The following is a 27,133-nucleotide window of genomic DNA, read 5'->3' as shown; positions in this document are numbered from 1 at the left end:
TTTTATTTATAAGATCCTCTTGCCACCAAAAAAAAATAAAAAATAAAAAATAATATTTGTACAACATTTTTTTATTTATATGATATCAAAATCTGGCATTGGGAAGCCAAGGCCCGGGTAGACGACTAGACCCCTCAGGATCCACCTATGTTAACACATTATTCTTAAGCACTGAAAAAAATAAAAGAGGCAATTAATATTGATGAGGGAAAATAAGTAAATAAATATTTAAGAGGGTATAATTGTCCAAATACTATTTATATGAGGTAACTTAGGCCTCTCGTGAATGACTTTTTTAAATCATACTATGTTTACGTACTTTAGTTTCTAGTTATAACAATTATCATAGATCATATATATCATATATACATAAGGACTATATTTTTTAAAAAAAATTGTGATTTCTTTTAAATCAGAATAATAATTATTATCTCTATTTTTTTCAATTTAAATTTGTATTCATGGTTTTTTTTTTAATTTTTTTAAGATAACATAACAATATTCAATTAAACTATACCTATTTCCCATATAATCAATTTTTTTTTTTGTATAAATTATCGTATATGGTTTTTTTTTTTCTAAATTATTATGTTTTATTTTTGATAATTACACGATAAAAATCTTTCCCATATAATCATACTTTTTTTTTGGTAATTTTTATATGCAATTTTATTTATTTTTTTTTGGTAAATTTTGATATTTAATTTTAACATCTAAAGATAATCTGAAGTTCTTTAAAAAAAAAGATAATTTTTTTTTTAAAATAAATTAAATCATAATAAATCACTATTCTTTGATTTTCTTACGTAGAAAAATTCTTAAATTTCATTCGTCTTTTTTGCTTAGATGGCGAATGAATTTTTTAATTCTAAAATAAAATACAAAACTAATTTTAATTGGTCGTAATAATACCTTCACTTATATGGCATTATAGATCATTTATAAGGATTACATTTTTTTTTTAATTGTGATTTTATTTTAAATTATAATAATAATTATATCTTTATCTTTTTTTTAATCTACACTATTCCAATTCAAATTTTCATTCATGATTTTTTTTTTAAAATTTTATTTTGAAAGATAAAATAATAATATTTTACAAAATTATTCATGATAATTTTTATATGTTTTGTACGAATTATAAATTATCATATATGTTTTTTTCCCTGTATTATTATGTTTTAATTTTAATAATCACGTGATAAAAATCTTTCCCATATAATCATACGTTTATTTTTTTTTTTTTTTTAAATTTTGATATTTAAAATTTAAAATTTAAAGATAATCTCTAGTTCTTAAAAAAAAAGATAATTTTTAGTTTTTAAAATAATCCAAATCATAATAAATCACTATTTATTGTTTTTACCTACATGAAAAAATCCTTAAATCTCATTCGTCACTTATGCTTATGTGGTGAGTGAATTTTTTGATTCTAAAATAAAAGACAAATCTAATTTTTAATTGTTCGAAATAAATCCTTTGCTTATGTGGCGCGCTGAATGATCCCAAAAAATGCATACTTTATTTATATATATTAGATTATTTTGTAAAATTATTAATTTGCCTAGAAACTCTATTATTTGATAACTTATTGTTATATATAATTAACTTTTGAGTTCCTTTTTTTTACATTTGAATTTTGAATACCAATTTTTAAAAAACAGAGCATGACTCAGGAAATATCTAGTTAATATTTGATTATTCATTTTGTAAAAATAATTAAACAAAAAATTATCTATATCAAATTAGCTAGAATAATACTTGTTCATTGCATAAAAAATAAAAAAAAAAAAAAAAAAATTGTTCATTTTGAGAAAATGAGTATATATGGTTCGTTATTACATGATAACCGATTATATGGTAAAACCTGCTTTATGATGATAAATAATTGCCCTAAAAGTTGGGTGTATTTACTTTTTGTCCTTTTATAACTTACCACACACTCTTTATTGTTTTTTAAAAAATACCTCAATAAACAATTTCTTATTATTTATTTATTTCTTACTCCGAATATTTATATGGTAATTTAAAATGATCACATTCATTTGGCATTGTTTGCCATTAATTCTTATATGTGGTTGGCCACACGATGTGACGAGCCACCATGAAGGTTACTTAGTGTTATGTGGGTTATTTGGCCAGTTTTATAGGGTTTATATCATCAGTATTATAGGGGTTACTCGATCAGTATTATAAAATAAACTTGATCAAAGTTATAGAGGGTACTTTTGCTCTTTTACAAGTGGTCAAATCATGTAGTCATCCGCACGCAAAACACACTAAAAACAAAAATCTAAAAATGAAACTTACCTATGCAACAAGTTTCTTAGGCAAAAATTACTAAAATCAAACTTTATAGAGGTGAGGTAAGATGTCACCAATGCTTAGAACTTATTATATTATTCAAAAACTATACACAATGACAAAATTTTAAACTTGCCACATGCTTACATTCCCAACTTACGTCAAGAATAATGATTTTTAAGCAAATAAATGAGTCTTTCCTTTTCTTGTAGGTAAGTTGCATTTTCACATAATTACTAGATTTTTTTATGAGATTTATAGATACACTTATAAATAATATATATATATATATATATATATATATATATATATATATATATATATATATATATATATATATATATATATATACACACACATTATATAATTAATCAAATGTTTCATATATAGTCATGATATCTTTACATGATTTTCTACATTAAAATTAAAAATTGAACATTTTTTTAAGAAAGAAAATATATTGAATAATTGATTAAACCAATTTATACATTGGTTTTGGTTGCATCTTCATATCTTAGTGTAGAAATAAGATAAAGATTAAAGATGAAACTATGCATGATAAATTGATAATGATGATGTGTTGTTTATAAAGTATTACTCTTTTTTTTAACACAAACAGGAAATAATTATATTAAGTGGCTAAAGCCATAGTTGTAATTACAAATAGCATCACATAATTTGTACATTGAAAATGGATGCTAACCAAAATAAGGCCTAAGAAATAGGCTAAAACTACCAAGCCGCTATACATTAAACCTTGTAGATCATCCCCCCCCCCCCCCCCCCAACTTGCAGTACCCCAGAGCCAGCTCAGATTCATAGATGGCTCTCACACACTCTGGAATCAGGTAGTGTGTTTTGTATCCTACAGCCATATCCTTTCCATAAGCTGCCAACTTGTGAGCCAATATATTTTTCTCCCTAGGCACATGAGTAATTACAGCCACTTCAAAACGGTTAAGGACCGCAGCCACGTCACAAACCGCTGCAGCAACTCATGATGAGGATGAGGACCAGTAGTAAGCAACATTGTTCTCAAAGAGTCTGTGTCAGTTTCAATCTCAACCTTTTTAATCTTCAGATCACTTGCAATTGATAAACCATCATTTAAGGCATACAGCTCCGCAGCTAGAGGAGATATTGCCGAATACTTACAAGAGAAGCCCACGTACCAAGTGCCATCTGCACGTCTCAGAACGAGGATGCAATGCCCCAATTTCTCATGGTGAGAAACAAATTTGTTTCTCACATGGCATTTTCGTAAATAAACCAACAACTTTATTCAATTGTGGAGCCCACAATAATGAAAAAGTTGTTGATTTATTCACGAAAATGCCCTCATGAGAAACAAATTTCGTTTCTCACCGTGAGAAACAGGAATTCCCTCTCAGAACACCTCCCCCAGATGAGATAGCAGGGTTCATCCATGCCCCATCAATGTTGATTTTGATATAGCCTGCCTTTGGTGCTTCCCAGTTCATGGATGAAGAACTTCCTACCTTGCCTTTGCCTTTATTCTTCCTATCATCCACCTGGGAAATAGTATAATTGAATTGATGGTCCACTGAAAATTTTGTGAATAAAGAGAGTTTACTTGTTTATTCTCAAACACCATCTCATTTCTTTGTAACCAAATATGCCATAAACCTGTTACAAAAATCAGTTTCCAATTTTTATCCAATCCTAAATTATAATTCAACCAGACTTTTGAATCTGTATTCTTGAATAAATGAAAATCAAAATTGTGTGGTATGTAGACTCTAGCAAATGATTAAGTCATTAAATGATCAAACTTTAAACCTCTTTGTTGAATAAAGTATTACTCTACATCTGCATTCTTGAATAAAGTATTACTCTACATGTGCTATGTGATGCATTAAGTCATTAAATGATCGTGTGGTATGCAAGCATAAAATTTAAAAATTGAACTTTAAACCTCTCAGTTGTAAGTTAATAACATAAGAACGTTATTGTAAGAGGTGTAATCTAGTTGAGGATTTTGGATGCTCATATGTTGCTCTACCTTAAATTAAGAGTGTAATTCATTTTTTATTCACCATAATGAAACCCTTGACAATTACTATATAAAATTGTGGACTTAATACTAATAGAAATTTATGTAACTAGCCTTCTGGCCCGTGCAAAGCACATATTGTTTATAGATATACAATACAAATTTGATTTTATAATTTATTTTTATTGGAAAATAAATAGTTTATAAAGGAGAAGAAGGGGTGAAAATTGAATGTAATTGTAGTATAAGTTGGGGAAAGTGAACCATGCAAACAACATTTTTTTTTTTCATACATGTATTTAATTGAAGTTTTTTTTATTTAAAAAAAAATGAGAAAATGGAATTAAAAAAAAAAGAAAGGTTAAATGAGGTGACATGTGGCATTGGTGAAAAATAAAATTAACATGTGGCTTGATGGGGATGATGGTTTGTGTTTTTAAATACTAAGTATAGATATAGATATAGATATAGATATAGATTAGTGGCATAACATAATTCACACCAAAATCATTTCTCTTCGAGATCTCCAAAAGGAGATCCACTCCGCCTCTCAAAAGCGTAATTCTAAGTTCTAACTTGACAATCTCTGAGAGTTCATCAACTTATTGGGCTCAGGGCACCCACCTTGACGGGTCCGCAAATACTCCACTCCACAAATTGTCCGATTTGGACCAAATCTACACGGATTTGTTTTTGGACATCTTCCTAAAAGACCTCATTACTAATGTAGTATTTTTTTGACACCTTTCCAAAAAAGCTTCATACTAAATGAGTATGCACTCTTCACCTCCTTACTCCTCCCGTGTGAGACTTGGGATGAACATCCCCAACACAACTAAGTCCAAGACACCAATCAACATTTTTTGCAGATTGAACATTTCACCTCAGACGTTCGTTATCTTCTCAACAACTTTATAGCCTAAACCATTTATTACATGTATGGTAAAAAAAAAAAAATTTAAACTTATTGAATTGCTTAAGTTGCTTAATTAATTAGCAATAATATGGATATTAATCCTTCATATTAGTCCCAATGTATGTGCTTGAAGTTTATTTTTATTTTATTTTAGTTTTCGTCATAAAATAATTCATGAAAGAGAGTAATTTCCTAAAAATTTCTTAAACAAACTAAAATTTCACAATTATTATACTTTTCATAAAAAATTCCTACATACCGTCCACCTTAGATTATTGATTTTTTTTTTATTTTTTTTTATATACCGGCTCAGTGCGAAACCGCTAATTGAATTAGCCAGATTACCATATTAATGGTTTTATCTATAGTAAAGCCGCTAGTTATAGTAAATAACCACAAAACACTACATCGGTGCCCATACTCATGTTTGGTGGAAACATAGACCGCTAATTCAATTAGGTTTTACGTTATTAAGTTATTTATATTAAAATAAACGGCTATTTCACCAAATGCCACTGACAAATTTAAAAATTCATCAAATGCCATCGCACTTTTCAGAATTCACCAAACGCCACTCAGTTTTTTAAAAATTCACCGAGTGTCATTAATGACCAACGGTCGTTAACTCCGTTAGTCATTAGGGGTTAATCATGACACATGTCATGATATTATTGGTCCATTTATCTTTATTAATAAAAATTAAAAAAAAAAGCTGAAAATAATTAGAAAATAATTATTAAAAAAAAACAGAAAATTAAAAAAAAAAAAAAAAAAAAAAAAAAAAAAAAAAAAAACCCCAAATTTTCCCAGCCACCCCTACCACCGCCTAACCCTAGCCCCTCCCCTTATATCGCCGGAAAACGGCCGGCCACCACCTTAACCACCAAAAATCGACCGGCCGGCCCTTTTGCGCCCCACCTGACCCACCGTCGACCCCAAAAACCACCCACACAAACTTCCCCGAACCTGTAAAACCTAAAATTAACCCCAGACCCTAGCCCCACCGTGACCTCAACCACCTCGCCACCCCTACCACCAGCCAGACGAGGCCCAGAGCAGCCAGATTTTCCGCGCCGTTCTCCAACTCGGAGCTACTTTCCAACCCTCCCCTACCCGTTTACCCACCACAACCATTAACGAAATCAAGGTTGTGAAGAGGAGGAGGGCCAAAATCGCCAAGTTAGAAGGGGATAAGGGTCGAAATCGGAGTGTGGGGAAGGGGAAGTAGCCGGAAAAGGGATTGGGGAAGGGAAGGGGGCTGGGATCGGGACAGAGAAAGGATTTTGAGGGTTGAGGACTGGGTTTCGTGGCGCTGGGGAGGGAGTTTCGTGGGAGGGGGGAGGGGGAGGGGGAGGAACGGCGTCGGCGCTGCGAGGGAGCTTCTAGGTGGTCGGCGTTGCGGGAGAGCTTCTTGGGCGGCGTCGGTGCTGTGGGACAACAGAATCCAGTAGCTGGGACGGCGGGAACGGCGGCGGGGAGGGTGGTTGTGGCTGATGGGGGTTTTGGCTGGTCGGGGTTTTTGAAATAATTTTGGGGTTTTTTTTTAATTTTCTGATTTTTTTTTTTATATTTTCAGCTTTTTTTTTAATTTTTATTAATAAAGATAAATGGACCAATAATATCATGACATGTGTCATGATAACCCCTAATGACTAACGGAGTTAACGGCCGTTGGTCATTAATGGCACTCGGTGAATTTTTAAAAAACTGAGTGGCATTTGGTGAATTCTGAAAAGTGCGATGGCATTTGATGAATTTTTAAATTTGTCAGTGGCATTTGGTGAAATAACCGTAAAATAAAATAAAATAAATCGATTGATTTTGCTGACGACCTGACGTCAACGGTAAAGGGAATTTTCATTAAAAAAAATAAAGTGATCATGGAATTTTGATTACTTTAAGCAATTTTTAGAGAAATCAAGCCATGAAAGACAAGGATGAAACACCACCAACAAAACACCTTATCCACCACAAAAATTTTGGACCAAACTAAAAATACAAACCTCAAAAAAACTACTAAACTAAAAACAACACCATCATCAATATAATCAATCTCCAAAACTAGCATAACCATCAACAATGGCAGCAACAGCAGCTTCTTCATTCGCATCATCTCATCAATTCCTCACTAATTCTCCTCGCACAAACCTCTTCTTCCACCCATCAACCCGGTCCAACTCTACCCATCTCACCTTTACTCCAAAAGCCTCTTCTGAACCGGACCCTGAACCGAAATCCGACCCACAATCCCCTTCTTCTGATGACGACTTTGATTCCCGGCTTTCCCGAATGCGGCTCAAGTACCGGTCTGGAACCGGGAAAAAAGCCGAAATACGAAAGATTAAGAAAGGAAAGCAATCTGATTCTGTTGGAACCGGGAAAGAACCGGTTTTTTTGCCTCCGGTTCCATTGACTGAACCGGTCTCAGGTGGTCTGAAGGTGGATTTTGGGTTTAGTCCTTATACGGAGCGGGTTAACGGGCGACTCGCTGGTGTAGGACTGGTGGCTTTGTTGTTGGTGGAATTGGCGACGGGGAAGAGTGTGATAAGCTATCATACACCTTCAATAGTTTTTATTCAGATATATTTTATGGCTGCTGTTAGTGCTGTGTATTTGAAGTTTGAGAAAGAGAAGGTTAGTGTTTGGCCTCAGACTGATGCAAAGAAATGATTTACAGATAGCTGCTGCTATTTTTGTTTCTAATTCTGTGACATGTTGTAAAATGTTTGAGCTATAGAGTATAATTAAAGTTATGCTGCGTATAAATCATTTTCTGTTGCTGTAATTCTGTAAAGTTACTGGATTCGCCACTGTCATATACTCTGAAGATCAGTGAATGGCTTCTGTAATGACTCAATGTAAAGATCAGGTAAATAAGGTTACCCTAATCAGTCGAATACTTGAATGACTGTTAAGTCTCAAGATATAAATACTGTTTAGTTAATCCAGATGTGTTTTGGAATCAATGGCTAGGTAAGGGAGGAAAAACAGTAATAAAAAAAAAAAGGGTTTGTATACGACAGAAGCTGTGAAAAACAAAGAACTCTATAGCTTGCCAACTTTTTTGATGGGCAAAACAAATTTTTTGAAAATAGTCTACTTAGAACAAAAATTTGGCAAAAATTACATCAGATACATGGATGACCACCTTATTCGCGTTGCTTTTCTTGCCTATATGTACTTTTTACTCGAACAAGAATGAATTGATGTTACAACTACATTCACTAACAAGTTTACAGACTAATCTTTGACAAATCGGTTTGCTATGAGGCTTTGGTGCATCTACAAGCCACTAGCATGCTTGTGCCTGTGCCAGATTTCGTCTCTAGCAATTCCAATGTTATATGCATGTGCATACTCCATCCCTCCACCAACATAAAATCCTTTAAGATCAGCATCAGAGGGCCAGACTTTCTAAAACCCTAGTCCTGCCCTTTTGATGATGATTATTTTGTCATCAATTATACTGTTGATGGTCAGATGAATATCAATACTATGACTTCCCAGTGCTCTCAAACCTTTTTTTAGAAAGAACAGTTAAGTGGATGCTCGAGTGAAGAAATCGTTCACAGCAAGATTGGCATCTCCATGAGCCACAGCATCATCAGGTTCAGGTATGCAGAGACTAGATGAGGAGACCTGTTCACAACACCGGCCATTAAGTAAAAGAGAGGACCAATTTTTGAGGTAAAATTATGTTGCATCACAAACTTGGACTTTGACTATAACAACAGCAACAAGAAAGCCTTGTCCCAAAATGATTTAGGGTCAGCTAACATGAATCATAAGGAATCGTACGATATAAATACTACATCCGTTTCATATAATTTGCAACGATTAGACATTTTTTCTCTCTACTTTATGCTTAATCGTTGCAAATAATATAAAGCGGAGGTTAGTACATAGTAAAACCATCATTTAAAAGAGTTTAAAAAAAAAAAAAAAAGGTGAGTGAAGTGAGTAAACAAAAGAGCATTTAAGAGAAATTAAGGCAGTTTTAAATGAGAATCAAGAATAAAATTCAACAAAGTTTTAAAAGATTGGTTAAATTATGTCAAATCGTTGCAAATAATATGAAACGGAGGTAGTAACCATCATTTAAAAGAGTTTTAAAAAGGCGAGTAAAGTGAGTAAATGAAAGAGCATTTAAGAAAAATTAAGGCAGTTTTAAAAGAGAATCAAGAATAAAATTCAAGAAAGTTTTAAAAGATTAGTTAAATCATTCAAGTTGAAAACATAAAGGTTTGAAAAAACTATAGCAAAGGAAAACAATACAGTTCATTCAACATTAGTGGGCTTAAAATAAAATTAAAAATGAAAATAAATTTAAAAAGTATATATATTCATGACACGATGACGTAATAAAAAACCAAAGTCATGGATGAATGTTGAACAGCTTGTAATCAACTTACAATGATGCAAAACTAAAAAGAAAATTTTAAAGATATTAACACAAACAATTGATGTAAATGAAAAGCGAAAAGTGGAAAGGGAAGTTTGACACAACCAAAACCAGCACACAAAATACAAGACTGCATTGCCAAAATAAACATATTGCAATTCACAGTCCACAAGAGGTCAAAATTGTAACAGCTAAACACAGTGCCAGAGCCACCACTTAACAATAACCAATATAGAGGGTCCTGCAAAGAAATATAATGAGCCAACTCATCTGGCCATCTATTTGAGCACGGCTCAGCTCCAGACCTTTACAAGCTAAGATGAACAAAGCACAGCCTCAGCTGTAGACCTTAACAAGTCAATATGAACCAAACATGGCTTGAAAAGCTCGTTACAAGCACGAATTTGAATAAAAGATAGTAAACTGTAAAAAGAATCGAGCCATACCTTTGCATCAATCATCATTTCACCATTATTATCTGCAATAAGGCACGCACCATGCGCCTTCAACCATTCCATGCATTCCTCCAAGCCATCCACGTCTCCCTCATCAGCCCCTTCACCTTCAGATACACTGCTGAATCCCAAAACTTGAGTAACATAAGAAACAGGAATTGTAGGTCTATACGTACGAGACATGCATTTCACAGCCTCAAAGCGCATTTTTTCTACACAGAGATCTGTTGAATAACAATCATACATGTCAAATGATGAGAGAGATTAAATTGAACTGTACTTGAAAGAGAAGATGACACATACAACATACCCATGAGACAAGTGTTCAAATTAGGTGCTGACTTATACAGTCTGAAGAACAGGACATAATTTCCTGATGTAACAGCCGACCTAACTGAAAGTGCATGCTTCACAGCTTCATGCCTTTTAGTTTCATCAGATAATCTGCCACTCAAATTAAACAAACATACTTCAGCATAAACATATTTTCACATTTTAGGAGAATAAATGGGCCTAAAACTAGTACAGCTTAAAAGACTAGATACAGTAGATCGAAAAAACCAATTATAAATTCATACAACCAAGTTAAACACAAGTCAAACAGCTGAAACATTTATACATTATCAACCAGATTTCTCTAAATAGACAAACTTCTACCAAAAGATACTATCTTTGTAGGAAATTTTGACATTTGCTTCCTGGGAAAACACCTCGCTTCACATTTGCTACAGGTAATTTTTTTTTTTTTTTAACTTTGCTACCACCTAAATCAGAGTTAGGGACCAGATAATAATAAAACAGGGCTTGAGTAAAATCACACACGCACTAAATTATACTCCCTCCGTATTTAAATAAATAAATGCTCCACTTCTCCAGACACGAAGTTTTAGGAGGAATAGTAGAAAAACATTATTTTATTGAAGTGGGGTAGGTTGAAGAATAAAAAAAAATCTGAAAAAGCAAGTGGGTATAAGGAGAATATGAAAAATATTAAAATATGATGAGGGGGCCACTAGTGGGGAGGAGAATAGTAAAATATTGTTGTAAATTTCCTAAAACAATATTGGAGAACTTATTCTGCAGCACAAAAGGAAAATAGAGCATTTATACAAGTACAGGAATATTCAAGACTACAGACTCTGATTATCTGCTTCTTAGATCAAGAGTGAGTCTTGTACTCCATAGCAGTTTTAGTCTATATATAAGAAACTTGATACAGGGAAAAGTTATTTCACAATCTATCACTAACCTTGACATCAATGATAGCAGATCTCTTCTATTATTGGAAAGTAAACTGATTGAAAGCAAATTGTAAGCAGAAAATTCCATGTGGCAACCTGCAATTCCTTCAGCGTACAACGATTTCAACTGCGACTGAGACTGCAAGCAAAAGCAACAACCCAGTTCATCTTTTTTTATCATAAAAAAATTAATAATAATAATTAAAAAATATTTATACAATTTGAACTGGATAACTCCAACCTACTAACATGCGACCGTTACACAGTTATTAGATAAAGAACATGATAAATCCATAGACAAATGATTATTTTTGAAAACAGGGACTAAATTATTAGATAAAGAACATAAGTCCACACAAAAACACATAACGTTAGATTTAGATTACAGACTGCAATTATCATGCCTATCTTTTTCTAAGACCAACTGTGAGTCTCATAAGTCATACCCTATAGCAGATTTAGACCTATACAATAGGAACAAACACTGATCTCTTCTATTTTTTTATTTTTTTTGAGGAAAACACAATAAGCTATATCAATTTAAACTGAACAAGACATAGCTGATGTTTTCACCATTGCACAAAGACCAACCTGATTAAACTCTGGCAAGTCCCCGAATTCGAGAGCAAGTCGAGCATGAGTTTCATAGACCTGGAAGCATCAGAGAATTAGAAAAGTCATGAAAATGGTATGATGCAGAACTTTAAAAAAAAAAAACATAAAAACGCCTTTAATTCATGTAAAATCAAATTATTTTGATAACAAACTAACTTAAAGAGACAACTAACTTTAAGAGGCAACAAAAATGTTATTTTGAACAAATTATAATGCTTAATTTAAAAGTGCATAGAATATAATATTGATATACCTTGACTGTCAGTTCATTCCGTATCCTCTGCACAGTCAAATCTTGACGAATCGATTTTAATTGATCACATTTGTATAGGTAGTTTTTCTGTGAGTTTTGAACCATGTGCAAAGCCTTCTCTAACACTTCCTCAGGTCTAACCTGAAGAAACCACATTGCTCAATAATGTTATCAACCTGAATTTGCCACTTACATACAGTAGACAAAGACAGAAAGTTATTGTGTGGAAAGAAGGTATTACAGTCGATGGATCAGGTGCAGAAGTAAGTCGCAAATAGCGTTTCTCAATTTCCTGGCATGTACCCTTAACAGTAAGGGCATCCCAGTCTATATCTTCAACAGCCCTAGAAACTCCATCTTCTAAAGTTTTGCTAAGCACCAGCGCACTGGCCCTTCTGGCATACAGATTTCCAACACTAGCCTTCTTTGGTCTAAAACGATTCTCAGATCTTTGTCCATTACCTTTCTCAAAGCGCTTGGAACGATTCTCACGCCTCTTCCTTTCTTCTGGTGAGTTGGCAAGTGTAATTGCTCCAGAGTAGTATGCTGTCAAACTTTGTTCCTTATCACTATCACTTGAGGCATCACCATTTTCAGTGGCACTAGAGTCGTTAACAAAGCGTTGTCTTTTAGAAGGCCTGTGGGCACTTCTAGCAGTTGTCTGCTCCACAGTAGAAAATCTACTGAAAGTTGCATCTTTTCTCTCGGATTTTCCGGCAACAGACTGCAAGGATAACTGATAAAACTGGTTATTAAACAAGGAAGAAAGGAGATAGATTTCAAAATATTGTAAGTGGCAGCATTTTAAAACATATGAGTCTCCTGAAGTACTAATCAAGTCCGTCCACTTTAGTGAGATGCAAACTCTTTGGTTTAAGTAGATTGAAAATGTATATTACAGAGATGACGACAAGGTATATCCTGTATGTGAGATCTAACCTGTACTTCTTCCCTTTGTTTTAAAGAGTGCGAGGCGCACCAAGTGACCAAGGCACAAAAGTACCTGGGGCCTAGGCACATGGTGCGCGCCTTTTGTAGGTGAGGTACACGTTATTTATATAAAAAAAAAAAAAAAATTAAAAATTAAAAAATTTAAATAAATAAATAAATAATCAATTTCTACTAAATAAGGCCCTGTTCTTTTCACTTGATTTTGTTGAACTTAAATTATTTTTCTAATTGTCTTTTTTATTTGTTCTTTGAGGTCACCAATTTTTACTGCTTAAAAATTATTTTTACTAAACTAAACTTAAAATTATTTTTACTAAACTGAACTTATTATTACAGAACTTATCATTACATAATGTTATTTGTTAAGGTAAAAGGGTCATGTGATCGATAGCTAATCTGACCTTTGCAAAGTCAAGTGGTAAAAAAATCCTACACATCAGCTAACGACACCTTACAACATTAGGCACAAAGGCACAATAAACAGGCAAAAAAAAAAAAGAGCATAGGCATGCGCCTGTTATAGGGCTTTGGACTTGGCAAAGCTTAGATGCCAATTCTCGCGCTTGACCGCACCCACCCAAGGAACACTTTTTAAAACTAGGCTTCTATATAAACTTTTCAATTTGCAAATACAAAGGCTTGCTCTTCCTGTACATTTGCCAAAAACAGAAAACCCTCTTGATCCACACCAGCTCAAAAAAATGATGAAGAGAAATAATTAATTAGGCAAATCTACTACACTTAAGTGGGCATAAACAAGGCAGGCCATATACCTTATGATCCCTTCCGTTGAAATGAGCCCATACACCCTGCCTAGCAGATTCCTGATGCGTCGATGTTGGTTTCTCAATCGGTTTATCTTCTGGTAGAGGCTCCCACCGACTTTTAGTTCGTCTGCTAGGGCTTCTTTTAAATATGGACAATGATACTGCTGGTGCTACACTCTGTCTGCAGGTAAACAAAGCAAGTGAAAAAAAAAAAAAAAAAAAAAAAAAAAAACAGATACATTTAAAAACAATTCATGCAGAAAAGATAATTGGCTAACTTCCAAGTAAGCTCATCAAAGACATTGACAGCAAGGAAGTAGAACAGAAAAGATAATTGGCTAACTTCCAGTAAGCTCATCAAAGAAATCAGGATATGTCAAACAATGACTGCAACAAGAAACTGATAAAAGTAATCTTCAGCATGAGCATGTAATCAAAATAGGTATTCTCAGCTTCAATGGGATAGTCACTTGACAAAATAAGAAAGGCCCCAAGCAATTTGGGCCAGCTTCAAAATATAAATGCAAAATATGCTACACTGCAATCTTTTTTAAAATTATACACATAGTAATAACAAAATGCACTTTGACTGTTTGTCTGAAGAGGAGCACATAGACCAAGAAATGCAAAACAGATACTAAAACGAGAAATCCCTGCACCCACCTGTAAAGAACCGCAAAAATTAGGGCCCCCCAACTTCTAACTAATTCATTCAAAGGGGAGACTTAGTAGTTAATTTTCTGAATCAAGAAAAAAATAAAAAGAAAAGCTTAATCAAATAATCCAATCTCTACTAGATGTTTTTAACATCATTACCAATACCAACTTTACCACCAATTCTCACCACCAATAAAGACAAATTGAGTATTAATCACTGTTAGGTTGACAGTTAAAATAGTTTTCTTTTTTCACCCATAAACCCCAAACATGGAATGTCTTAGAGACAGAAGGCTTTTACATTTCCTAAATGCCAAATTTATGTATTACCTTGGTTTTCATATGATCTACCCACTTCCTATGTAAGGGGAATACATTTATGTTGAACAAATTTTTACTTATTCTATTTTTAGCAAACCCAATTTCCCCATCTTACCCCAAACATCACCTTTCTACTCTCTCCTGGTGTTAAAAACAAGGCTGCATTGTTTTGATTGGGCCTTATTGTGAAGGATCATCAATTGACCTAACTAAAATTGTCCATATCAACAAGGGGTGTATCAAAAACCCATTATCTTGTCTGAATTAAATGTCCAGCCCCAAATCACCCTGCATTGTATGTTATATCTCTGGTTCAACACAAAAGTTACTTCCTAGGCAAATATATAGTGAATCTTAAGATTCCCCATGACTCCCCACTAATGGATCTAATCCTTCACTGTAATACATTAATTATTCTAATAACCTACAACTACTATAAAATCTTAAAAAGACATTAGAATCAAATTTGCATCGCAACAACAGTGACACAATCTGTGATAAACGTATCATATCCAAACCGTGACACTCCAACAGTACCCACAATTGAAACAAAAACCGCATACCCACCTTTATACTCCATCTTTTTTACTTTATCTATCTTATTCTTAAACTCATCCACCAATTTCGTTGGTTCGTGGATATTACAGAGTAAAGCACATGAAAATGAAAGTACATGGAAAGTTTGTGATGAACTCTTTTCCGGCTGATTCAGGTCCATTTCTGTGAATTAAAACAGTATTACTTCTTGACAATAAATTACAACCCAAAAAAAAAAAAAAGGGTAAGCTATAAGAGTCTAATTTTGATTTAAGCTCTCCCACATCATCATATAGGCAAGAAATCTTACCCTGGGTTGTAGAATAGAAAATTATGATGGACATTCCCAAGTTTAACGCAGAGTATAGGTAAAGCATTTAAGAAAAGAAAAATGAATGAAATCACCAAACATCCTTTATGAGGAAATGCAGTGCACGACATCCATTTTTTTCACAATCCACTTGGTTCCAATACATTTATTTATTAATTTTTATAGAAAGGTCCAAAAGGAATTGCCAATAAAGTACATAACCCAATTTTTGTTTAAAAAAAAATTAAAAAACTACTTTTTAAACAAAAAACAGCACATACAGGTCTTCCAAAAGACCAAACACAACAGACTAAGGGGTCGATTGGTTCACTAACTTGGAATGATTGGTATGGGATCTCATACTAGGGAGGTATGGATTCTAAACCCCATACTTGTCTAAACTTGTTTGGTTTATTATTTGGAATGGTTTTTACAATTCCTTAAAGGAATGGATAGTGAGTCTTTGGGGGTAAGGTGGGTATGAGATTCTAAGGGGATAGGGTGGAATTAGAACCCCTTGGTATGAGATTACATACCTAAATTTGCCTAACCAAACAAGAAAATGGTTGGAATGGACTTTAACTCCATTCCAATCCATTCCAAATACTCCAACCAAACGACCCCTAAACTCTTCCAACTGGCAAACAAGAATATCCAACAAAGCAATTGCCAATAAAGTATAAAACCCATTTTCGCTTGACAGTCTTCCAGAAAGAGAGGAGACAAAAATAAGGGAATACCAAGTTCTGTTAAAAAGATGAGCTAAGAGATGGCTTTCCAACCGAAGCATCGTATCAAAAAAACTTAAAAGAGCTAGAGATCGACAGAAGTAGAGACAGAACTTTTATTACCCCAAATTCAAGACAAGAGATTTTAGGAAGAAGCACTGGAACAAATTACAGTAAAATACAAAAATAATGACTTAACAAAACAATGCAGACAGTCAGCCTGAAGTTCTGAACAAACTGCAATAACTTACAATTACAAAATCAAGGACAAAACAAACCACAAGGCACAAGAAGTATTTCGGTTAATAATATCCTCAGCCTGAAGATCTTAAAATAACAAACAACAAATCTAAAAGAACGAAGAGAAACACACTCATTATTCACGGTGCTTGTTTCAGGTAGCGGGAAAAGGGGTTCAATATCCCAGTCTCGCGAGTAAAGTGTTCCGTCAGCAGTTGCTTTAGTGATAATCTGGAGAATTATACATCAAAAACAAAATAAGGTATCACCTATTGAAATATACAGGAGCTGAACAGGATATATTAAGAGACAGTATGGATCTTCCAGTAATACAGAAATATAATCATCTAATGAATACAAAGCAGTCAACCAAATTGGAAATAAGTCTCAGCCCATATGGAAAATCCAACAGAAACAACGTGCAAGTCTGTAAGCAAAAGGATATGTTTATAAGCATAAGCAAAAGTACTTGTTCTCCACAAGACCTTTTCTAAACATTATTTCTATAATTTACAATTTGTAAAACATTAAAAAAAAATTAAAAAAAATTCAGACACCATAAATGCCCCACCATCCTATCCACAACTAAGTCCTGGGTGCGCATGTGTACACACAAACACATAGCCAAGTACACAAATACAAAAGAGCCCATCAAGTAAACATTCCTATATTTTATGGCTCACCTCCTTCATGGCTTCTTGACAAGCAGCTCTTTGTTTTTCATCCTTACAACGAGCCAAGGCCCTCTCTACATAACCTCGAAGCGATGCTGGGAACATTCCAGGCTGCAAAACAGTACTATAAATATGAAATATAAAGAAAAAGTTTGGGAACTGATCATCGATCAACATAGATAAATGTAAATTATCAACAGAAACAGAAGTCGCTCAGCTTGGAAGGATACTTTTTATTGGGTCATAATTAACATGAAGGTAAAAAAGGTATAAAAAGCCTCACCTTGAGAGTTGAGTCAGAAGCACTACCAGACAGAGCCTTGTTGGCAGGTTTAGGCAATGAGACACTAACATAGGCAGGCTTTGCTGATACACTTGATGTGGCCGCATCTTTATAACTTTTTGGCATAGACAAAGCCAAATTTGAGGCAATTCTAGGATTTGATGGAATCTGAAGGTTGCTTACCCTGAGCGTATCTGCTGGAGTAAGGGGTTGCAAGGGTTGTGGGTGAGTTTGTTGCACCTCGGTGTACATTGAATTGGGTAGCTGTGATTGTGGTGCAAGAGTATGCTGCTGATCCTGAGCACTAGAATGGTTTACATCTAAAGGCTTCTGAAAATTGGACTGCGAACTAGAAGCGCTCTGGTTTTGGTAAGCTTGAGTAGCATGTTTCCAGTATTCATTATAAGCACCTACTGGACTGCTTGTCTGGTAAGACAACAAAAGAAGAAAAATATATTAAATACAATGTAACAGGGAAACAAAACAGTGACTACATAAAACGTCATATGACATTCAGAAACTGTACTCAGAATAACAATTGGGCAATTGCTCCCTCCATCCTAAAATAAACCTCCCATTTCTCCTAAAAGATTGATAATAATATTCTTCATTTTTATTACTTTTTCTATCTTCTTCTCTCTCCACCCTACTCTCGCCTCAATTAAAAAACAATAAGAAAAATCCACTTTCTTATTTATATTTACTTGCCTATACACACATCGCAATCCCAACGTTTCCTCTCCCGCATCTGTGGCAAATGAGATATGGAAGGAGAATTACATGTAACCACAAAGCATAGAAGGCTGCAATATATAGAATGCAAGCACTGATTCATAAATCATAAGCATGTCAAATGCAGCAAAAAGGTAAGTTTAGTACCCGTCAAACAACCATAATATAAAAGTAACAGAGGAAAAAAAGCAGCAGCCCTCACAGCTTGGCAAACATGCACATGGTTTGAGATATGTTCAGATCACAACAAAAAGTGCAAGTAAAAAAAACATACTTCATGGCCAAAGAGCATGAGGTTCAATAGGATATTATTATCATTAATATGCCACCTTTCACATAGTACTTTGTTGTGTTAAAAGGCAAACACTTGCAATAGGATATTATGGAAAACATAAATTTTGTTATACTAAATGGTAACCACTCATAAATAAAAACAATTCAAGATGGAAAGCACAAGGCTTTTGCACTTTGTTATGACAAATGAGAGACAGCGAAGAGTAACAAACAGATAGGAGCAATTATTAGGAGCTCATAAGACCCACTTACAGCCTTTAAAGTTCTGGGGCTAGGATTTAGCAACGATGACAGTGGAAGACTGAGGCCATCACAAAGCAAAAATCAACCAAATGCCTTTATTTTGGAGGGAACCTATCATAACACGTAAAATTTAGAAGTACAAATTTTGATACCAATTACACAAACCAAATTATTATAGCAAGAGCCCTGGCTCACAAAACATCACTATGTGTGGTCTAATGTAAGATAATGGATTTGGTTCATGAAGGATGAGAGAGGCTTTGAAACAGCAAAGGAGAGAAAGAAGAAGGTGAAATGAAGCCCTGCCTTTAGCACCCAGTACTGCCTATGCCTTGAAAGAATTATGCAGTTGACCTCAATTAACTTCATGCCTTAGACGTATTATATCATGGTTCACAAGAATCATAACAACGGGAACAAAAGACAGAGAAACATTGGAGAGTGGAGGAGGCTTGACATACAGTGGTACCCTTATCTTTCTTATGTATTGCATAGCCTTATTCTCATGTACTTAAGAATCTTACATTCTTATAGCCCTTAATTCTCTCCTCTCTTCTCATATTGATATATATAAATAGATTACTAATACAAGGATAAGTAGATGTAGACATACAATTATAAATATTTACTAACACCAATTAACCTTTCATGAAGATAAATTCTAATCATCTAGGCTGCCTATTATACAGTTTCTGAACAACGATTAAATTGATCTCACAAACTAAATTATTCAGTTAAAGAAACACCGGAAGTTCGAGAATTGTAAATTTTTACAAAAAAAATAAAAATAAAAAAAATAAAAAAATAAAATAAAATAAAATAATTCTAGCACATTATTCAATTAACATTTTTAATTTTCTAACAGACACTGTCAAAAAACCTAATGACATGTTATACCAAAGCTCAAACAGTCAGACTAGGACTTGCATCAATTCTACTTGCTGCTATCCAATACACTCTCCTATATTCACACCATCTTTGCCCTATATAATAAGGCTTCACTAAATATTCTACCTTCATACCTTTCTAATGATATACCCGCATCAGATTTTTGAGCCTCCATGCATACAGCTTACACAAGTCTACAGTTTCTAGTATAGATCAGGAGCCTGAAATCCTTCCAGGCTTTCCTCCTTGGCAAGCTTAGCAATTCAGGATCCTCTTAAATCCTGCCTAAGCAACAGAGTTCAAGGAGCAAGTCCTTCAAATTCCAGGGTTAAGAGAGTTTATAAGAGGTTAGATGGGTATAAGAAGGCAGACTCTTGGCTTTGTATCACTCTAACAATCCTTCTAGAGTTCTAGTTCAATACCACTTTACATCATCTGTTCGTCTTCAAAATTCTGGTAGGGATTACCAAGAAGTTTGACAATGATGTTTATATTGTTAGGCAGTTAATTCTAATTATATCACCTATAGAGTTGGATTATGTAGACATGAGGAAGGGGTCTGGGTTTGGGTAACTTGATTTCCAAAATCATCACATATGTGAAAAATGAAATAAGTTCACATTGTAACCTAAACACCAGAGGCATAAAGTGATTAGGAGCAAGTATGGTTATGGTTTACAGAAGAACTGGGACATTGTTAGAGTGCATAAAGAGAAGTGTGAATTAATTCTCTACTCCCTTTCCACAGAATGTCCAGCTTCCTAAGACCTCACCTTCAGGCCCAAATAATCATCTTCAATTATAAAAATGAACCCATAGAAATCATACATGAAATAGATCACAGGTACATAAAAAATTCTTGATTGCTACAGTCCTGATCTGATTCTCTCCCAATTGATCTATAACAAGTCTCTACATACATGTGCAAGCGCGTGCACACACAAACACTCATAAATGGAAAGTCTACAGTCAAAAGTACAACATAAAGAATCAAGAGCACGATCACATAAAATAGTTAGTTATTAAGAAAAATCATTTAACTAATGACCAAGGCTAACCAAAGACAACGAAATAAATACCATTAACCAAGCACTTCATCTATATTTTCTAAATATCAAAATTAAACTCAAACCTGATGTGAAGGCAATGCAGAGGGGGCAATCTCGGGCTTCCAAGCCGGGGCATAAGCTGCCTGTGGCTGATTCACAGGAGCTGCATAACCACTAGAAACTCCAGGAACTGGACACGACAAAACCGCTGTGGTCGCAACAGTAGTATTTTCTGTCCCAGGAGCACAGGTAACTTCAGTGTGACTACTGTAATAATCTGCCCATTGCTGATAGTGCTGCTGATAATTCGTAGTTGCAGCAGCACTACTAGAACTATAAGCATTGCTTGTGTCATGGCTATAATTCCCATACTGCTGAGGGTAATTTGTGTAGTTCCCTTGACTCCACAAGTTAGTCTGGCTGCTGTAGCTGCTTCCGTTGTAAGCTCCCGTTGTCTGATAATCAGCAGGATTGTAATAAGTGCTTGGATAACTTGTAGACCCAGCATAAGACCCGGTATTCTGAAATGAGGAAATAGGCTGATAAGAACCTGAGTTTTGATATGTTCCAGTTGCTTGAGTGTATGGTTGAGTTGGCTGCTGCTGGTAACCACTATAGTAATTGGTGTATTCAGAACTTGGATAACCATAGGGATTACTGGAATTAGGGTATGTAGCATAACTAGGGTACATGTGTGAAGCGTTATCAGTCCCTGATGCTGTTGACGTAGAGGCAATAGAAGGCATGTTTGTAGCATCCTGGACAGTAGTAGGCTGCTGCTGATACTGGTAGCTCACATTCTGAACAGTTCTGTTCCCTAAATTTGAATGGTCACCCCCATGCACAGGCCAAGTAATAGGCGTAGGTGCAGCTGCTGACGGGTAATATTGATATGTGTACCCCTGGCTCCCTTCAGCTCGATACTTCAGGATAAAACAAAACAGAATAAATGATTTTAAAGATATTTGTTAATAATACTCCTCTATCCATAGGCACATATCTAATATCTATATATTAATTTAGGAGTCACTTTATCCTTTCCCTCACACACTCCCACCTAAATCACTTTTCAAACATTTAACTGCTAACCTACTTCCTAGTGGAAGAGAAACAAGAGATTACATGCATATCCCAATAAATAAATAAATAAATAAATAGAACAAATTTCATGAAACCACCCATGTTTATCAACCTTAATTTCATGGAAGAAAATCTAACCATGAAGACACTTATTCGGATGAAATTGAAAGTTTTGCATGGAAAATTGAAAGGTAAATGATTTTCTATAACAGTATTATCACTACTACCAAAATAAAAAGTCCAAAGGCATGTATTAAACAAGATAAATAGTAGACTAATTTTTTATCAAATTCCAAGTCTACTCATCTTCGCAAATTTCACATGTTTTTCTTTGAGTGCGAATTTATTTTCTCATTCTTTGACTTCTCCTATTATTACAACAATTACCAATTTAGGATGCTTCACAAATATTGCAACAATTCTCTTTATACCTCTCCTCATCTTCAACCACCCTTGAAGCAATATTAGGGATATTAGGGGAAAGGAGGAGGTATAATTCAACATTTAATTGCATTAATAAAAACCCAAGATCAATAATTTATTTTCGTATTGATTTGATGAGCAATTCAATCAAACAATTATGCTTTGATTTTCTTCCAATTTTGGCCAAAACTATATATATATATATACCCATTTTTTGCTTGATTATTCGTTTCCTACAATACTCGTCAAAGCTATGATAGTTTAACACCCTGTTCTACGTTTGGTGTCGAGTGTCAAATCCTGTGACACTTCAACACCACAATACCCAAATATATAGTAGCCTTATATGAAATTTTGTATCAAATCCTGTGACACTTCAACACGACACGATACCCAAATATATAGTAGCCTTATATGAAATTTTGTAAAATCTAGAGGACTTGACACTGTGTTAGACACGACACCCAAAAGTCCAAAACCAAGATGGGAAACATATCATCAAATTTTTTGTTTCAATTAATATATTGAAGAAGACATTGTACATTACAAATAGTCAACTAAGGTATTATGAATTTCTGATTTGTATAAGGTTAAACTAAGGTATAATTACCCAAGAAATAGAAAAATAAAAAATGTATACTGAATGTACTAATTTAGTAATTGGTGCATTTTTTGGTTAAGTATTACTATGCTTAAATTTATGCTTTATTAAGATACTCCCTCCATCCCATAATATAGTTTCTGTTTGTATTTATCACAATATTTAAGAAATAGGTGGAGAAAGTGGAAGAAGTATATTAATAAAAGTGAAAAGCACAATTAAAGACAAAAGTTAGAGAGAAAAAGTGGAAAAAAGTACAAGGCATGTGCAAAGTTCAAGGGTAATGTAGGAAGCATAATGAATAGAGTAAAAAAAAAAGTGAGAGTATAATGGTCTTTACATATTATTCAAAAATAGAAACAGGAACAACAATTTGGCTATTCAAAATAGGAAAATAGGAACTATATTATGGGACGGAGGGAGTATAATTCCATGTATATGTATGATGTTTTAGTGTCAAGAATGGTAAATATTAGAAAATAAAAAATAAAATAAAGACAAATCAATTGTTTTTCTTAACAGACTAAGAAGAATGGAGATGTATATAATAAAAGCTTAAATCATGGAAAACTAATACATACTATGTTAATGCTTCGCTAATTAATGAGATGTTCATCTTGCAATTAATCTTACTTTTTTTTTTTTTTTTTTTTGTGTAGGCGTGTGTGCGGTTGTTGCAACGTACTAAAGGTAGTCAAGCTATTTTGTGGGTAATATAGGATTACTTTAACTTTTAAGTTAAGTTTGGTGAAAGGGATCAAATATTTTGTACATGGTGAAGTTTACATATTTGTTTTGTAAAAAAAAAAAAAAAAAAAAAAAAAAGATTTATTTCGTATCTGTTTTCTATGCTATACTTGGGTTTTGTTTACTAAGGAGACCCACTAATGGTCCCATTTTTGCATTATTATTGAAGTCAAAATACTTGCATACTTCTAAATGAATAAGAAAATATAATTATGGAGTACGTAAAATTTCCTCAATTTTTCACTTGCAACATTTCAATACTGTACGCTATTCACATGCTAACCTTTTTTACATTATGTGATATATACTTACACAGAATAGACATTGAATCTTGTTAGATTCGATGCAACATCAACTTTGTTAAAATTTATTTTTCATAATTTTTCACAAATGCATAATTAAAGATAGAAACTTTAATTTCAACTGATTATCTTGTTATGTCCCTTTCTTTAAATCGCACGGTTCCTTATGACGATTCATGTTAGGCAACCCAAATCATTTTGGGACTAAGGCTTTGTTGTTGTTGTTGCATAATTAAAGATATATATGATTAAAGTTATGAATTGGCAAATGTGAAAAACTAAAACCTTACAAGTAAAAAAAGATAAAATACGGGGAAATATATTACAAGTTACATTAATTAAGTTTAATAACAAGAAAAAAAAATAATAACAATTACGGTCATCTAATGGGTTGAACCTTTATTTATGTGATCGTTATCTTATTGAAAACTATCAGAAAAATTCAAGGCCCAAATCATCTTTTCATATCACACTATTATATTTATAATTTTCTCACAAATATTTATGAGTTATTCTTGTATAGATCTCTTTTCGGACTATGTGATTGTTGGTGGTGTTGTATTCATATTTAGATCTCTAATGTTATTGATAATGCATGAGGCACACTTTAGTATTATGTTAGGATTCTAGAAACACCTTTCCTATATGATAGATATCCTTGTGTAACTATTCAAAACTAAGTGATAAGGAGGGGATAAAAGTAACACAAATGAATGTTTCATGCCATATCCTTTACTACAAGAGGTGAGATCCTTGACTATAAGAGGTTGGGACAGAGTGATAACTTAATTCAGGTAAGAGGGTGTATTATTCAACCATGACAAGCTCTCAAAAATCACATAACAATATTCATTGCCATATGCAACGACTGGATATCCAGATCAAAGAAGTGCAGAAAAACGCTAGCCTCAACCTAATAGGTCGTAGATAAACAACAAGGGAAAAAAAACACATATTATCACAGGCAATGATTACTACAACTCAGCCATTCAAGTACAAGGATCATATTAAACAATCCAATCAAACACTCAAACTCTGACACAATTGGAATGCACTATCAAATGCTAAAAGCTAAAATCAATAGAATTGCAAAATACAATTATCCAAATCAATATGACTAAAGATATCAGACCTCTAACAATATACATTAACTCCTAAACTAAAACATTTATGTTTTCGAGTTTTGGTTTTGGGCATTAAGCCATTAACTCTATTCTAGCAACTTAATGCCAAAACCAAAACTCGAAAACATAAAGATCATCATATATCCCCATATAGTTTCTTCATTACATAAACCGGGCTTAAATCGTTAATTAAACGATGACACAGTCCACATAAGATTGTAGTTGCAGCTTACACAAGCAGCTCTAACTGATTCACAGAAACTCCAATACAGGATAAAATGATTGAAGTTGCCAGGAAATCAAATTAACACAGAAAATTAAAAATGATACAATTTAATAATTACCTCAAGTAAATTAGGATCAGCAGTAGCTGCTGCTACGGCTTGAGCACTGCCTCCTTCACTCGTCATTACTTCTTTATCATTCTGATCCATTATTAATTTCCATAAACAACAGAAATTCAGCACAAATAAACTCAATGAGATGAAATTGAATACTATTTTACTAATAAGAACCCTAATTCCCAAAATAATCACCTAACCTTCAATTAATGCTTAGGAAAAGGTGGGTTTATCGAATTGACGAAAGAAGGGGCAAGAATTTGAATTGAAACAATTGAAATACAACAACGATTACAGAAAAAAAAAATCAAAATATTTTTGAAAAAAATCACAGATAGAAAAATTAAAAAAAAGGGTGATTTTGAAAACGATAATTAGCTGCAAAATATGATATGAAAATAAAAATGAATTAGAGAAATTAGAAAGCGGAAGTACAAAATTGAAGGGAGTTAAGGATGTAAAGATGCAAGGGAGAAGGGAGTTGGTCGGCCGACTCGTCGGAGGGGATCGCCGGAGTGTTGAAGGTGAGGGGTTACTAAGGTGTTTTAGGGCTTGAGAGGAAAGGGGGAAGGGAGTAATAAGGAAGGGTAATGTAATAATAATCACCTCCACGTCCTAGCTTCATACGGAATTGGTGAGTACTTAGGGGGCGTTTGGTATGTGGGAATTGGGGTTGGGAATGCGACTTTTAATCCCACCTGTAATAAAATCCCTTGTTTGTTACTCCCTCCGTTTTTAAATACTTGCTCCACTTTTCTTTTTCGGCCGTTTTTAAATACTTCTTTCATTTCCTTTTTTGGAAAGTTTTTACAATATTTAATTCATTTCTCATACTTAGTGGACCCAACATAATACTCTCTCTTCTCCTATTCTTCCACTACTTTTGCTTTTTACAATTTTTTATTTTCTCAACTACTCCACTACCTCCATATTTAATTACTTTCTCCAATTTCTTCTAAAACTCCACGCATAGAAAAATGGAGCAAGTATTTAAAAATGGAGGGAGTAGGTGGGAAGGCCGACGGGGATTAAAATGTGGGAAGGGGATTGGAATATATGCCCTCTATTCCCATCAAAATAATACCAAGGAGGGTTGGTATTATGAGATGGGAATTGGGAGGAGTGGTAAAATGACCAGGCCTTCCTAAGGGAGGTTAGTTATGTACCTCATAATACATAACGAGGGGTATGGTTGTCCTTTGACATGTATTTTGAAAATTCCTAAGTAGCACCTCCGTTTTGCTTACTGTCATCCCGTTTTAGTACTTCAATTAAAAATAGTATTATATTGTCTTTGGTAGAAGAGCCATATTCAATTTGTTTTCTAATGGGGAATCTGTCTCTCTCCACCTTTCATTCTTAATTTTTGGTCTTTATTGTGTTCTTCTCTCTCTCCTCTTACTTCCTTCCTTATTTTTATATCTCGACTGCTGAATTTCGGTGGTAATTCGTTCGTTAAATCACGTGTCGTTGTCGACGTTGAGGTTTCGTGGCTTAAAGTCTGGGCTCGAGTGGTGGGTAGCCGAAATCGCGAGGTTCATCCCTGCGTTTCCAGGTTGGTGTTACTTGCAATTGTCTGTTAATTTGGTTTCATGAATTTCTGAATTGAGTCTTGTGTTTGCCCTATATTGTTTCAAAATT

At 33.9% G+C, this 27,133-nt stretch overlaps 2 protein-coding genes across 5 annotated transcripts; one reads left to right on the top strand and one right to left on the bottom strand.

Moving 5' to 3' along the window:
- The first annotated feature begins 7,034 nt into the window (after positions 1-7,034).
- On the top strand, positions 7,035-8,125 carry LOC110684707. Its single transcript, XM_021861147.1, has one exon. The coding sequence runs from the start codon at positions 7,314-7,316 to the stop codon at positions 7,902-7,904; it is 591 nt and encodes a 196-aa protein (XP_021716839.1). The 5' UTR covers positions 7,035-7,313; the 3' UTR covers positions 7,905-8,125.
- Positions 8,126-8,261: 136 nt separating this feature from the next.
- Positions 8,262-26,241, bottom strand: LOC110684706 (SAC3 family protein A-like). 4 transcript variants are annotated; one of them, XM_021861142.1, is made up of 14 exons: positions 25,693-26,241; positions 25,496-25,576; positions 20,958-21,797; positions 17,669-18,094; positions 17,395-17,496; positions 16,845-16,942; positions 13,925-14,099; positions 12,442-12,936; positions 12,201-12,341; positions 11,924-11,983; positions 11,341-11,471; positions 10,402-10,535; positions 10,083-10,315; positions 8,262-8,873 (listed from the first exon to the last, which is right to left on the bottom strand). In XM_021861142.1, exons 2-14 carry the CDS (start codon positions 25,559-25,561, stop codon positions 8,772-8,774), a joined length of 3,003 nt encoding a protein of 1,000 aa, XP_021716834.1. In that variant the 5' UTR covers positions 25,562-25,576; positions 25,693-26,241; the 3' UTR covers positions 8,262-8,771. The 4 variants fall into 4 exon arrangements, with proteins under 4 accessions (XP_021716834.1, XP_021716836.1, XP_021716835.1 ...); XM_021861144.1 differs by having other exon boundaries at positions 12,442-12,924; XM_021861143.1 differs by having other exon boundaries at positions 25,928-26,241.
- Positions 26,242-27,133: the final 892 nt, after the last annotated feature.

This window comes from Chenopodium quinoa, unplaced genomic scaffold (assembly GCF_001683475.1).
Source record: "Chenopodium quinoa cultivar QQ74 unplaced genomic scaffold, ASM168347v1, whole genome shotgun sequence".
In the NCBI taxonomy this organism is placed as follows: domain Eukaryota; kingdom Viridiplantae; phylum Streptophyta; class Magnoliopsida; order Caryophyllales; family Amaranthaceae; genus Chenopodium; species Chenopodium quinoa.
Note: the sequence above shows the minus strand (reverse complement) of the source record. Positions and strands in the feature narration are given on the sequence as shown.

Excerpts from the sequence above, each read along its gene's own strand:
- LOC110684707 (XM_021861147.1), top strand. The coding sequence starts at position 7,314 with ATGGCAGCAACAGCAGCTTCTTCATTCGCATCATCTCATCAATTCCTC.
- LOC110684706 (XM_021861142.1), bottom strand. The coding sequence starts at position 25,561 with ATGACGAGTGAAGGAGGCAGTGCTCAAGCCGTAGCAGCAGCTACTGCT. Across the intron at positions 17,497-17,668 it reads CTTCTGACTCAACTCTCAAG|CCTGGAATGTTCCCAGCATC; the intron begins GTGAGGCTTTTT and ends ACTGTTTTGCAG. Across the intron at positions 10,536-11,340 it reads CTGCTATCATTGATGTCAAG|ATTATCTGATGAAACTAAAA; the intron begins GTTAGTGATAGA and ends TTTGAGTGGCAG.